This window comes from Carlito syrichta, unplaced genomic scaffold, assembly GCF_000164805.1.
Source record: "Carlito syrichta isolate Samal-C Ts95f unplaced genomic scaffold, Tarsius_syrichta-2.0.1 Scaffold114318, whole genome shotgun sequence".
Classification (NCBI taxonomy): domain Eukaryota; kingdom Metazoa; phylum Chordata; class Mammalia; order Primates; family Tarsiidae; genus Carlito; species Carlito syrichta.
Window position 1 is genome coordinate 96,832 of NW_007058414.1, and position 12,412 is coordinate 109,243.

The 12,412-nt window shown below is 42.3% G+C and overlaps 1 protein-coding gene across 1 annotated transcript in view; it reads left to right on the forward strand.

Annotated features, from left to right (window-relative positions):
- The first annotated feature begins 52 nt into the window (after nt 1–52).
- PTCHD1 (patched domain containing 1) overlaps nt 53–12,412 on the forward strand; it is a 51,969-nt gene continuing 39,609 nt past the window's right edge. The window contains exon 1 of the mRNA XM_008072123.1: nt 53–405. Within this exon, the coding sequence (XP_008070314.1) occupies nt 55–405 (351 nt within the window). The 5' untranslated portion in view covers nt 53–54. The remainder of the gene's footprint in view (nt 406–12,412) is intronic.

The following is a 12,412-nucleotide window of genomic DNA, read 5'->3' on the forward strand; positions in this document are numbered from 1 at the left end:
GAGCCCGCGCCGAGCGTGCGCCTCGCCCTCCTCCCGCGCCCGCTCTGCTCTAGGATGCTGCGGCAGGTTCTGCACAGGGGCTTGAGGACGTGTTTCTCCCGGCTCGGCCACTTCATTGCCAGTCACCCGGTCTTCTTCGCCTCGGCGCCGGTGCTCATCTCCATCCTGCTCGGCGCCAGCTTCAGCCGCTACCAGGTGGAGGAGAGCGTGGAGCACCTGCTGGCGCCCCAACACAGCCTGGCCAAGATCGAGCGCAACCTCGTCAACAGCCTCTTCCCGGTCAACCGCTCCAAGCACCGGCTCTACTCGGACCTGCAGACCCCAGGGCGCTACGGCCGGGTCATCGTCACCTCCTTTCAGAAAGCCAACATGCTGGACCAGCATCACACCGACCTGATCTTAAAGGTGAGAGTGGGGCGGGTGCGGGCAGCCACCGCCTGCGCCGCCGCCGGGCTGCTCTGCGCTAGGGTCCCGGCTGAGAGCGCCACCTCTCCTATCCCAGTAAGCTGCCGCAGGGGCTCCCCTGCACCGCGCGCCCCAAGGCGGCAGACCGGAGCCTCCCAGCCGACTGGGCAGGGAGCGTCCGGGTCCGGGCCCGGCCCTGTCCGCGTCGCCTCCGCCGCCACCCCGCAGCTGCTGCAACAGTTGGGGCGGCGGCGGCCGCGGTGCTGTGGTCTGTGCGCTTGTTTTGGTCGCAGTGGACTTGGGGGCGGGGAGGCTTTGGGGTAACTGGGCCAGAAAGGAGCAAAACAAGAGAAGATATTCTAGGAAGTCCTGCTACTTGAGAACGACATACTATGCTTGGAGGGGATTCCGAGATATCCCTCCTTGTCTAATTTTTTCTTCCTTCCTCTGGTCCACGGAGTATTTAGGGAAAGACTGCTGGGGGTTGGGGGAAAGAACGGGCAGAGGAATGTGAGGCGGGATGGTGAGAAAAATGCCTCTCCCATCCACCCTTAAAGAAGTGTGGTCCCTGGCGATGACAGAGGGCTGCCCTGCTGCCCCCGTCCCACAGAGCGAGGTAGCCGTCTCTGTCTTCTAGGGTAGGAAATTATATGTGTAATTCGCGGTTATTTCATCTTTCACAGTAGCTCCTTTCCTCTGAAATGCAAAAACTTTGGGGAAAGAGGGAACTGATGGATCCACTTTTATTTGGGTGCATTTGAGCTTGGAGGTGAGGGGCAGAGCCAGAAGGGTGGGAACAGAAGCCTGGCCCTGAGAAGAGCACAGGAAACCTAGCAGCTGGTTAGAGGGTAACACTCGCAGAAATCGGTTGGGCCAACGGCTTGAGGTGAATTTGATGGGAAAAGTAAGGTTAATGGTGGTAACTTTCAAGAAGTTATAAGAAAGACAGAGAAGTAAAGACTAGAGATGGAAAAGTGGAGACCACAAGAGAGACGGAAAAATAGGTGAGAATGTTCCATCTGAATCCCTAATGGGGATTGTGGGGATTGTTTACTTAAGGTTCTCCTTTGGGGAGGACAGACAGGAATCAGTCCCTGCTGGGACCCTGATGCAGAGAGATGGAAGGTGCTGGTTTCATATGGGTCTCTAGTCCAGATCTGAGATTAGAGGTCAGATAGATTTCTAGTCTACTTATCCCAAGGATAGTCTGCCAGTGAACCTGGGAACTCTCCTTTTCTTTCCCTCTACAGGTAATAGTTTACCCCTAGAGGCAAGCTAATTTTCCTCTACTATTTCCCTCTCTCTGTTTGTTGACATGTTATCAATCAGCAATTAGTAATAAGGGGGATCTGACTAGGACCCAATGGAATTGGGACCTTCCCACGTTGAGTGGCTCATGGTATTTTTAATGGCACACAAATCATCACACATCTACTCATCGGAAAACCTTCGTAGTGTTAATCCCAAGCTGTTTGCTTTACTCATGAGTATACTTCCAACATCAAAATGGTTTTTTTCAATACTTCAGTGACCATATTTTGGCACACAGATAAATACTGATCCAAATGCTTTCCCAAGAAAACGTAGCAGATTCATCCTGGGCTTAAGGAAACTATAATTTTGCCAGTCTTGACAGCAGGAAATGTCCCATCTTTTGATTGATGATCTACTAAACGATGTTTCTCTTTGTATTTTTTCAAGGTGATGTTTCCACTGGCTTTTTCCCCCTAAAAAACCATCACGCCACTGACAGGCAGTCACCAGTTATATTCACTCTCAAGGTTAATGAGACATCAACAGGCACATCAGATCTCTTTTCACCTGGATTCTTTCTCCCCTATTTGATTTTGATCAGTTCAAGACAGAAAAAAGCATTATAAGAGAAGGTTGGGATGAGAGAGAGAAAGACTGGCGTTTCTCCATGTCTAAAAGGGAACTTTAAAGGACAGTGGTCAAAATAGTGGATTGTTTTAAGAAATGGGATGGTTTTACATGTTCTAGATGTCTGGGTAAAAGCAAAACCAAGCCTGGTGGTGGTCTGCATTCATTTCTAGCTGTTGATTCTGTGGTCAAATGAGTTCATACAGCGTAAAAAACCCAGATTTATGAAACCAAGGGAATTGCCTTAAATTTTAAATTATATATCCATTTTTTCTTTCTATGTCCAACCCCTATTTTTGGTAGTATGGAGCCAGGGGACAGGAAAATGGACCTGCAGTAGTCATGGTAATGTAAAGTGTGGGAGTGAGCACTTTTTTTTTTCCATTTAGAGACATGACAACTTGTCCTTTACAAAAGGTGTCAGGAATGAAAGAGTCACTGTTATTGCTGTTACTAGTGTTATTCTGATACTTCGTTACTGGCATCAAGGATAGCACTGACAGTTAACACTGTACACAACACCAAACAGTCTCTGCCTGTTTATGGCATTGCACTGGAAGTGAAGTGAAGTGGACCAAGTGTAAGCGGGGTTTGAGACTTTCTCAGGCCCCACTACAAAACTGGATGAAGTAACTTTCAGGGTTATGTAGGATGCTGCTTCCAGCATGAAGAGTAAAACTCATTCTCTCCTCATAATGTGTTGGGACTGGACACGTTCAATGAAGGACATCCTTCTTGAGATATTAGGCCAGCTACTTGCTGACCAAAAATAGACTGGGAGGAGATAATGACAAAAAATAAAAATTCAAATTGACTTTTTAAAATGCAATTCAGGGTATCACAAAAAAAATCTATGCTTGAAAATTCATCTGATCTGATTTGGAGGAGCTTTCTTAAAGTTGTGCAAGTGATATGGTTACTACACTCTGACTCCATAGCATAGAATTTGACCCCACACTATGAGGGGGTGACTCTCTTAAGCAATGGTTTCCTCTAAATGCCATGGGCCAAATATGTAATCTTAAAGCAAAAGTGTAGAGACCTGATGGTGCTGGTAAGGACTCAATCATTAATTTCTGAATCTCTTTGAATACATGTTGCTCTTCAAAAGTCTTCATTTTGCTAGACAATTAAATTTAGCTGATTATATCTTTAACAGAAAATCCATGATATTCATCTCAGAGCAAATTTCAAAGTAGGAGCTTACAAGCTTTTATGCATATGTTTTTTTCGTGATCGCCTAAAATGAGGTGTAAGAAGTTCCCGTTGATCATTGATCCAGGTTGTGACCGAAACAATGCTTGATTTATTCCAGAATCATCTGTGTAGAATGAAGAATCAGTATAACCCAGTCTTACATCCCAGCTCATACTGTTGTTCTAACAGCTGTAATTGGATTGTAAGGACACTCTTGACTGATTCTGTCTGGTGTCAATTAAAATTCCCCTACAGAAAATCCAGATGTCCAAAGTAAAGCATAAGATATTTGTAATTTGCAACATGCAAAGATGGAAAGATAGAAGATTTTACTGGAAAAATCTCTGGATGATTGAGCATAGCTACTTTCTCTTTGGGTGCTTTTCATTGGCAGGGTTCAGGTGGATTCACTTTAGTGACTCACACAGTCCCTGGCACATAGTAGCTACTCAGTAAATACTTGTTGAATGAATCTTCCCTAGTTTACTGAGACATTCATGTGATGGGTTAAGAAAAATTCCACAGGAGCTACTTTGAAATATATTTGCAAAATGACATTTTTATATTTACAACTTTACAGGCAGTGTCTAGGCTTCTTTGTTTGCAAGACACTATTCTTCTATCCTCAATGACCTCTGTAGTCATATCAAAGCATATTTCAGTTTTAAAATTGGGTAGTGGCATTTCCTTTGTACAATGTCCTCTTCTTCATAGAAAACTCATAGGATGTGTTATTTCAAACCAAGGGAAGGACACATCCTCATTAAGCAAATATTCTTCCATTTATTAGAGAATTTTGTTCAAATATCGAGTTTCTGTTTTACTTAAACCTTTTACGTTTAAATGCATTAAATAGAAGTAAGTTGCAAACAAGGTTAATCAAATCTACCTTGGAGTTATTTACTTCAGGCTTTCCAAGAAGGGGAGCATAACTACTAGCTCAGAGTCACAGAGTCACAAAAACTGGGTAGCTGGATCTAAATCCCAGCTTTTCCAAATACTGTCTCAACACTTTCAATCATTATGGGAATCACCATCATTTCTTCCTCTACAATCTAAGGATGGGCAAATTCCAGCTTAATTTTGGACTTAGAATGAGTTTTTACATTTTAAAAGATTGCAAACAAAACAAACAACCAAAAAAAGAGAAGACTATGCAGAAGAGACTGTGGCTCACAAAGCCTAAAATATTTACTCTCCTTTACATTAAAAGTTCCTATGTTGTACTCCAAAATCCCATTACTAGAGCAATTTCAGGAAGTTAATACTGGTAAAATAAACTGTAAGGCAATAGTTCTCAACTAGGGGTGACTGTGCTCTCCAGGGACATCTGGCAATGCCTGTAAACATTTTTGGTTGCCACAACTGGTGGGGTGTGTGCTACTGACATCTATATATTATAGGAACCATCCTACAATATACAGCATAGCCCCCATCACAAATAATTCTTTAGTCCCAAATGTCAATAGTGCCAAGGTGAAAGAACCCTCCACCTTCTACATTTCCTTTGTTTTTGGTAGGACACTTTTTCAGCTACATTGATTATGTAAAATTTTTTTAAAATGCCAAAGAGAGGTTCACATCCAAAAATGTTATAGAAGTTTGAGGACAAATATCATGACCTCTGAGGTGATATTCTCTTGGGCAATTGGGCAGACACCAGATTCTCCAGTATAATCTTCCCCAAGATGCAGGTTTTTTGCTCTCTCCTATACTCCTGTCCCTTAAGATCTAAATCTCACCCACTGTGGAGGAACCTAAGAAACTGAATGCAGTATAACTGCTTGAATGACATAGCTGCTAAATTGACACTGGCCTTTGAGACTTGTCTATTAGTAGAGTGCCCATTATTGCCAAGTCTGAAGCCTCAATTTGTAGCAGTTGCCCACTTAGGCCAGGTTCCTTCTGACAATGTGTAAGACCCCACTGTGAGCAGTGACCTGCTGAGGAGGCAGGAAACAGTGCTTTGTTGCCTATTCCAGCTGCTCTGCTCTTCTGAGTGTAAAATGACAAAAGAAGAGTTTGCATTCAAGGAACATGGAATCAAAGAACCTTGGGTTTAGATGGTACCTTAAAGGTCATTTCTATAGACACTGATACTAGAATCTGCTCTTAGCACCTCAGAGTGCTTTGTCTGGTGACAGGTGCTATGAAGCCTTGGTCAGTCCAGTCCCTTCTGTGAGTTATCCAAGTGGCAGATACACTTAGAAAAGATTGAGTCCAGACATGAAAGGGAAGCATTTGTGCATTTACTGGGCCAGTCAATTGCCTTTTTCACTTTATTTTTGCACTAGGAGAAAATTAAAGAAAGATTGAAGTCACTTTTCATTCTTTCATTTCATATGCAGTGCATCCAAATAATCTAAGTACAGTATCATCCCAGGGTTATCCGACTTTTAAACACATTTCATTTGTGTGATTAGTATGTCAAATGCCCACCTGCGTGTCTTCTTTAGATTTGGGGAGCAATCTTTTACTTCCCCTTTCAGGTACGCACTTCAAGCAAACTTTGATTGAACTGCTCACTTAAACTGAAGTTTAAATATAAAGCCGGGGGCACGGTGGCTCATGCCTGTAATCCTAGCACTTTGGGAAGCCAAGGTGAGAGGATTGCTTGAGCCCAGGAGTTCAAGACCAGCCTGAGCAACAAAGTGAGACCTTGTATCTACCAAAAAAAAAATTAAATAGAAGCCATAGTGTAAGGGGAAGCCCACATTTTCAATGACTCATGGTATCTTGATAAATGCCACATTAATGTTAGAGAAGGATGATTATTTTTTTAATGAACACCAAAACAGAACCTCTCAGGATTCACCAGATCTACAAACCTTACATAACATTTGGTAACTCTTTATGGTAAGAGAAGGTGAATTAAGCTAATAGAAGTTATTTGTTTTCTACCTGAGTGGTTGCAGGGTCCCTTAGCACAAGAACTAGAGAAATATGAGGTGCTGCTGAGCTGATCAACTTTGACTTTGTGGGGTATGCCATCTGGTATCTGATTTGGGGGCTCAGTGTGAGTCCCAAGTGATACTTGAGATAGGCTTAAAGCAGACCTTTGAAGTCACCTGCTTGATAGCACATCACAGCAAGCAGGCCTGTCTGCAGCACTGCCTGTGTCTCCGCCACATGCCCGGAAGGCCACAGAACTACCAAGGAATCCTGCCAGACTGATTTAATGGCCAGCAGGGGAGGTGAGTAATCTCTAACCTTTAAAAGACAAGGAAAAAAAAAAAGAAAAAAGAAGTCAACACCAGTTGTTATTTCATATGGGAAGCCCTGAATAATATGTTGTTCTTTCAACTTCAGAATTTATATTTTGAACAAAAGGAGGCAATGGGGGAAACTATTTTTATCTTTTTGCTCTCTAAGAAATCCTCTGGAGAATATTGTTTCTGTTATTTTAAAAGATCCCCATTGTTAGGTCTTCTACTTAGATTTAACTCATGGTCACCAAGTACAGTTGAGATGAGGATTTATTTGAGTGCAGTCAGTTATCTTGGGAAGCGATATCAGAAAAGGCCAGTGGGGAGGTGGGGAAGTAAAATAGGAAACGACAGGAAGACAATTAGGGGAGTATTATCATGCAAGTGTCCACTGTGGGTAATCTGGGCTCAGTCTCACGGGGAACTCTGGAAGACACTATAGACTATGTATTCAAGAAATGCCAACTGTGGATAAAGAAGTTGGACATGTATTCCCCAACACCAGCCATCATTGGTTGATCCAGCTGCATACAGGATCATTAACTCTCTGGCACTTTTGTAAGCTGTATTTATAATACAACTAGAATTTTTCAGAGAGCCTCAGGCACAGTTACAGGTGTTCATAGTAAGCAACTTGGCATGTAGAGGTGAGTGTGAGCTGAGACAATGTGGTAGGACACTGAGAGCATCTGTCCTAAGAATCTTACATTCATCCAAGTTATGTGATAAGGATCCCCCCCCAAAAAAAAACCCAGAATTATCTTTTGGAGGGTAGACTCCTTGTAATGCACTCAGAATTTGTTCCTCCAGATCAAACAGTCAACCAAAATTTTTATCTGGAAGTTTTAAGAAGGTTTTGTCATGATTTGCAGAAGAAATGTCCTGAGTTGTGGCAAACAGGTGACTGGTTCTCCCACTATGCCAACACACCTGCCCATACCACACTGAGTGTTCAGCAGTTTTTGACCAAAAATAGCATGACCCTCATGGCTCACCCTTCCTATTCACCTGATCTTGGCCTGAGCGACTTTTTCTTATTTCCCCGGATGAAAAAACAGTCCTCAAAGGGAAACATTTTGCTGATATGGAAGAGTTGAAACAAAAAACGGCAGAAGTACTAAAAGACATCAAAATCTACAAGTTCTAAAACTGTTTTGAGCAATGGAAAAAGTATCTCGATAAGTGTATTGTATCAAACAGAGAGTACTTTGAAGGTGACTGAAGTTTAAACATGTAAGAATAAATACACAACTTTTTATAAATAAATTCTGTATTTTGGGAGGTTCCCCTTGTACATCTAGGGATTTAGGACCAAGGTTTCTAGGAGACATTCATCCCTTCACTCAGCAAGATGATCACAATCTTGTCTCCGTGAAGCTTACAGTCAAGAATGATCTAGCATAGCTATTTATTTATTCTTGTGTTTGACAGGTGCCACAATATGCTGGCAAACAGGATTCTAAACAGGGCCTAGACGTCACTAGGACATGTGGTTTTAGATGCCAAACCTCCACATTTGAGTGACACATACGCAGCCATTCTTTCCTTTATGAATACAGAAGTCTGCAGGCCCTCGTCTTCACACATCTACTTCTGTTGTTCTCCTCCCTAGAAATGCCCTCCCTCCTTCCTTTAAGGTCCAACTCACATGCCTTCTACTTTATGAGGCTTTCTCCAATTCATGGCTACTTCTCTCCCTTAAATCTATCTAACTTTCATTTGTAACCACATTATTTAATGCTTAACTGTAGAGCCTTATATAATTTGCTGTATTGTCATGTGATAGTTTCTCTTGAGCAAGGCCATGAGGTCTTCAAGGGCAGGAACAACGTCTGATACTGCCAAATCTCTCCTAGAGTCTAACATAATGTGGAGTATGCAGCAGGCACTTAATAAATTGTTGCTGGTTGATGGTTTGGAAGATGGTAAATGTGTTCTCCATCCCTGTTGATTTATTTTGCTCAAATATAATTTTTTCCCAGTAGCATGATCATGTGATTTCTTTTGATCTATCTTCACTTTATATTCCTGACAAATCTTGGTTTCAAACTTGCTGATAAGCAATAAGCATTCATTCTGCTTCTAGATCTGCAGTCATCTACCTTATATGAGGAGACATTCATAGAAAACCAAACATCTGACCGCCTTCTATGGTTCAAGTACAGTTTGAGAAGCTATAAACTTGACCTCATATCCTGTTCAGCAGTCTGTTTCCAAGTGGTAGGGTGGAGCACAATGCAGTTTCCAGTGAGCATCCTGGAAGTCAGTTCTCCACAATATTATTTGCTTGAAGTAAAGCCTCAAGACATTGACCACACCCATGCTCAAAGATAAACATGAAACACATTTTTTAAAAAAATCAAGGACAAGTGCCTTTCCCAACCATTGGTGCCAGTGTTCAAAATATCACCATTCTGATGTTACTCAGTCCTGCTTTTCTTTAGTGAGCCCAAGGTAACATATTGTTCCAAAAGGTTAACTTAGGAGAAAAATGGCACTGGTACAAAATTAGCATATTTCCCTGAGTTTAATGAAAACACCAGAACTGCTCATCTTTCAGCATTGAAGGTGAAGCTTCCCATTCTTCCATGAGGCTCTGCTGCTATCACTAATACCATGGCTTTGTCAATTCCTTCTAATTTTCTCAAGAAAAAAAAATGCACCTCTGCTATAGATCTATCATTATAAGTTTTCAAAAATTCTTTGTGATATTTGGTACCTTAATTTTGTGAAGTTTGAATTGCTGGCTTTTGTTTTTGTTCTTGTTGCATCTAGACAAGTAGTCATGCTGAGTAAATTTTATTTAATTGCTCTCAGACTTTTTTTTTGTTTTCAGTCAGGGTCTTACTCTGTGAGTACATACATTGAATGATCACAGTTGGATTACTGAAGCATCTACCTCCTGGGCTCAGGTGATCCTTTTCCCTCAACCTCCCAAGTAGCCCCCATGCCCAGCTTTTTTTTTTGCATAGAGACAGGGTCTCACTATGTTGTCCAGGCTGGTCTTGAACTCCTGGGTGCAAGCAATTCTCTTGCCTCAACCTCCCAAAGTGCTGGGATTACACTGCACTCAGCAGCTCTCAAACTTTCTAATGTGCATACAACATAGTCTAGACATCTTGTTAAAATACAGATTCTGACTCAGTGAGTCTGGAGTGGGACCTGCAAGTTTGCATTTTTAACAAGTTCTTAGGTGATGTTGATGCTACGGGTCAGCAGACCATACTTTAAGTAGCAAGGCCCAAATTTAGCTATTGTAAACAGAACACTAGATTTGGAGTCAAGAAATCCAGGTTCAAGTCCCAGTTCTCCTAAGTATGTGGCTTTGGGCAAGTCTTATATTCACCCTGAGAAGCAGCTCTTTATTTGCACTGGGTGTAATAGCATCTCCTTTACCTGCTTAAGGTAAAGATACAATGAAATAAGGTATGTGAAGGCACTGTGTAATCATAGCCTTCTATCAGGTGTGTTATCATTATTACTATTTACTTTGAAAATGACTGCTAGTTCCTCACATGTGCCAGCTCTTTCGGAGTCATTACTGCCTGTTGAGTAAATACACGTGTAGCCATTTTTTCTTTGATTCAACAGGCAATAATGGGTGCTCAATCTAAATTCTCAATACTCAGATTGCCAATTTGTTGGTCTTTAATGACTCCATCTGAGTCATTACAGATGATTGGATTCATCCTACTGCTGAGCATGCAGCTCCTCTTCCTGCAGAAAGTTCTTAGGCAGGCAGAGCTGTGGATGGGGATGGGTGTACTGAATTCCAGCTCACCGATGTGGTTTCGCTAGGCTCAGAACCTCATCTTCATGCTTGACAGGGCTTTACACACAAAGAAGCCATCACTTCCTGCCCTGGGAAGTGCCTTTGGAATTAAGAGTTGGGAGGCTGTAGGCTCTAATCTCCAGGCTCTCTTTACCACATCACACAGCACAGCACAACAAAAAGGAACTCAATTCTCCAGTTATGTAGGTGAGAAAGTTGATCTCCTGTCTTATTTAATTTACATGACTACAGCGTTTCCCTGGAAAATCTTGCTCAGAAGTAGATATGCAAGCACTTCACAGGGAAGAGTGTCATCAAAATTGCCAGAGATCAGGAGAGCCAGGCAAAGTGATCATTGTAAAACCATTTAGAATAAAACTGTTGCAATATTTTGCTGGCTAGGGATTTTGATCATTTAGCTCAGTGTACCTCCTCACCCACCACTTCCCAAAATTCCTTTTTATAGGATCCTAAAAGAAATCTCAATTATTTGGAACCTACATCAAATCCACAAGAATATTACTCTGCCTATCTAGTTCTCTAGCCTAATCTCTTCAAACAAAACTAACCACATTGTAAGTGAAGATTAGCAATTAGCAGTACTTGTCAAACTTTGTGCTTTTGAGAATTTCTGTGAACATGTAGGTTCTGATTCAGTAGGTTTGGGGCAGCAACCTGAAGATTCTACTCTTCTGACAAGCTCCCAGGGATGCTGATGTGGCCAGTCTGCAGACCCTACTTTAAGTAGAAGAGTGGATTAGTGGACCGAAGGAAGCTTGCTGAACCTTTGTATATGCTGATTATTCAGTGCTATTTAATTGCTTCTATAAGCTAAAGAAATGACTCTCCAACTTGAGTGCATAGCCCCTGGAGAGTTTCTTCAAACACAGACTCTGGGCTCCACCCCTAGAGCTTCTGAGTCAGTAGGTCTGGGGTGGAGCCTGAGAATTTGTATTTCTAACAGGTTCCCAAGGTGATGCTGTTCTTGCTGGTCCAGGGACCACACTTTGAGAGCCACTGCTATAAAACATTCTGGTAATTAGCTGCCAGAACTAATTCCAAAAATGCAGTCTCTCCCTGCAGAAACTAGCCAACAGATACAAGCAGGGTGCAGAAGTTATTTGTTCAGCAGTTAATTCTGAATGATGCTATAATAGCTATTGTGCAACGGGTATTACATAAATCCGAATATTTGAAATTTGCTGTGTAAGGCAAGCATGTTGGACAGAGGGGCCTGTTCTGCTGCCTGTCTCCAGGTATTGGAATTCAGGAGAAAGGGGCTAAGGAAAGAACACCCTGAGATGGAGGAAGAGAGATAGCTGCCCCTCCCCCTACACACACACAGTGTATGTTGTTGCTACCATCCCCATGTACATGATTGCCAAAGCTTCCTTTCTTTCAAAGACTTCCCACACGGGGTCATCTGCCTTTGCAGAAACTTCTTTTAAAGCAAACTAGAAGGCACAGCAGGCACAAATAGGAGTTCCATACTGCATTTCTGAGACAGGGCCCCACCTCTGTACTTGTATTAAAGAAAAAAAATATACAATACTTGTTAAAGAATGGTAAGGCAGAGTTTATTCAGGGAAAACATTGAGGTAGGTAAAGGGGTTACTGCAATGGGGATTTTCAGTAGGGGAGAGATCAGGTTCAACTCAATACAACAAGTAATAGTGTGGAGTTACAGCCAAGGAGCAGGTGGGGTCAGTGGATGGAAAATTGCTAAAAGGAAACATCGGGGATAAGGGAGGGATTCTGGCTAAACCAATCTGACAAGCTTCTTGCTGAAGGCAGGCCAAGGTAATCAGATATCACCTGGAAGATGGTCAGAGATGAATTTGGTCAGATATCTAGAGTAATCAGATACGAAGTGTGGGAAATTCTGGCTAAAATTGGGCGATGCAGAAACAGACAAGGATGTCTGAATGCCAAGGCCTAGTTGGGAAAAAGG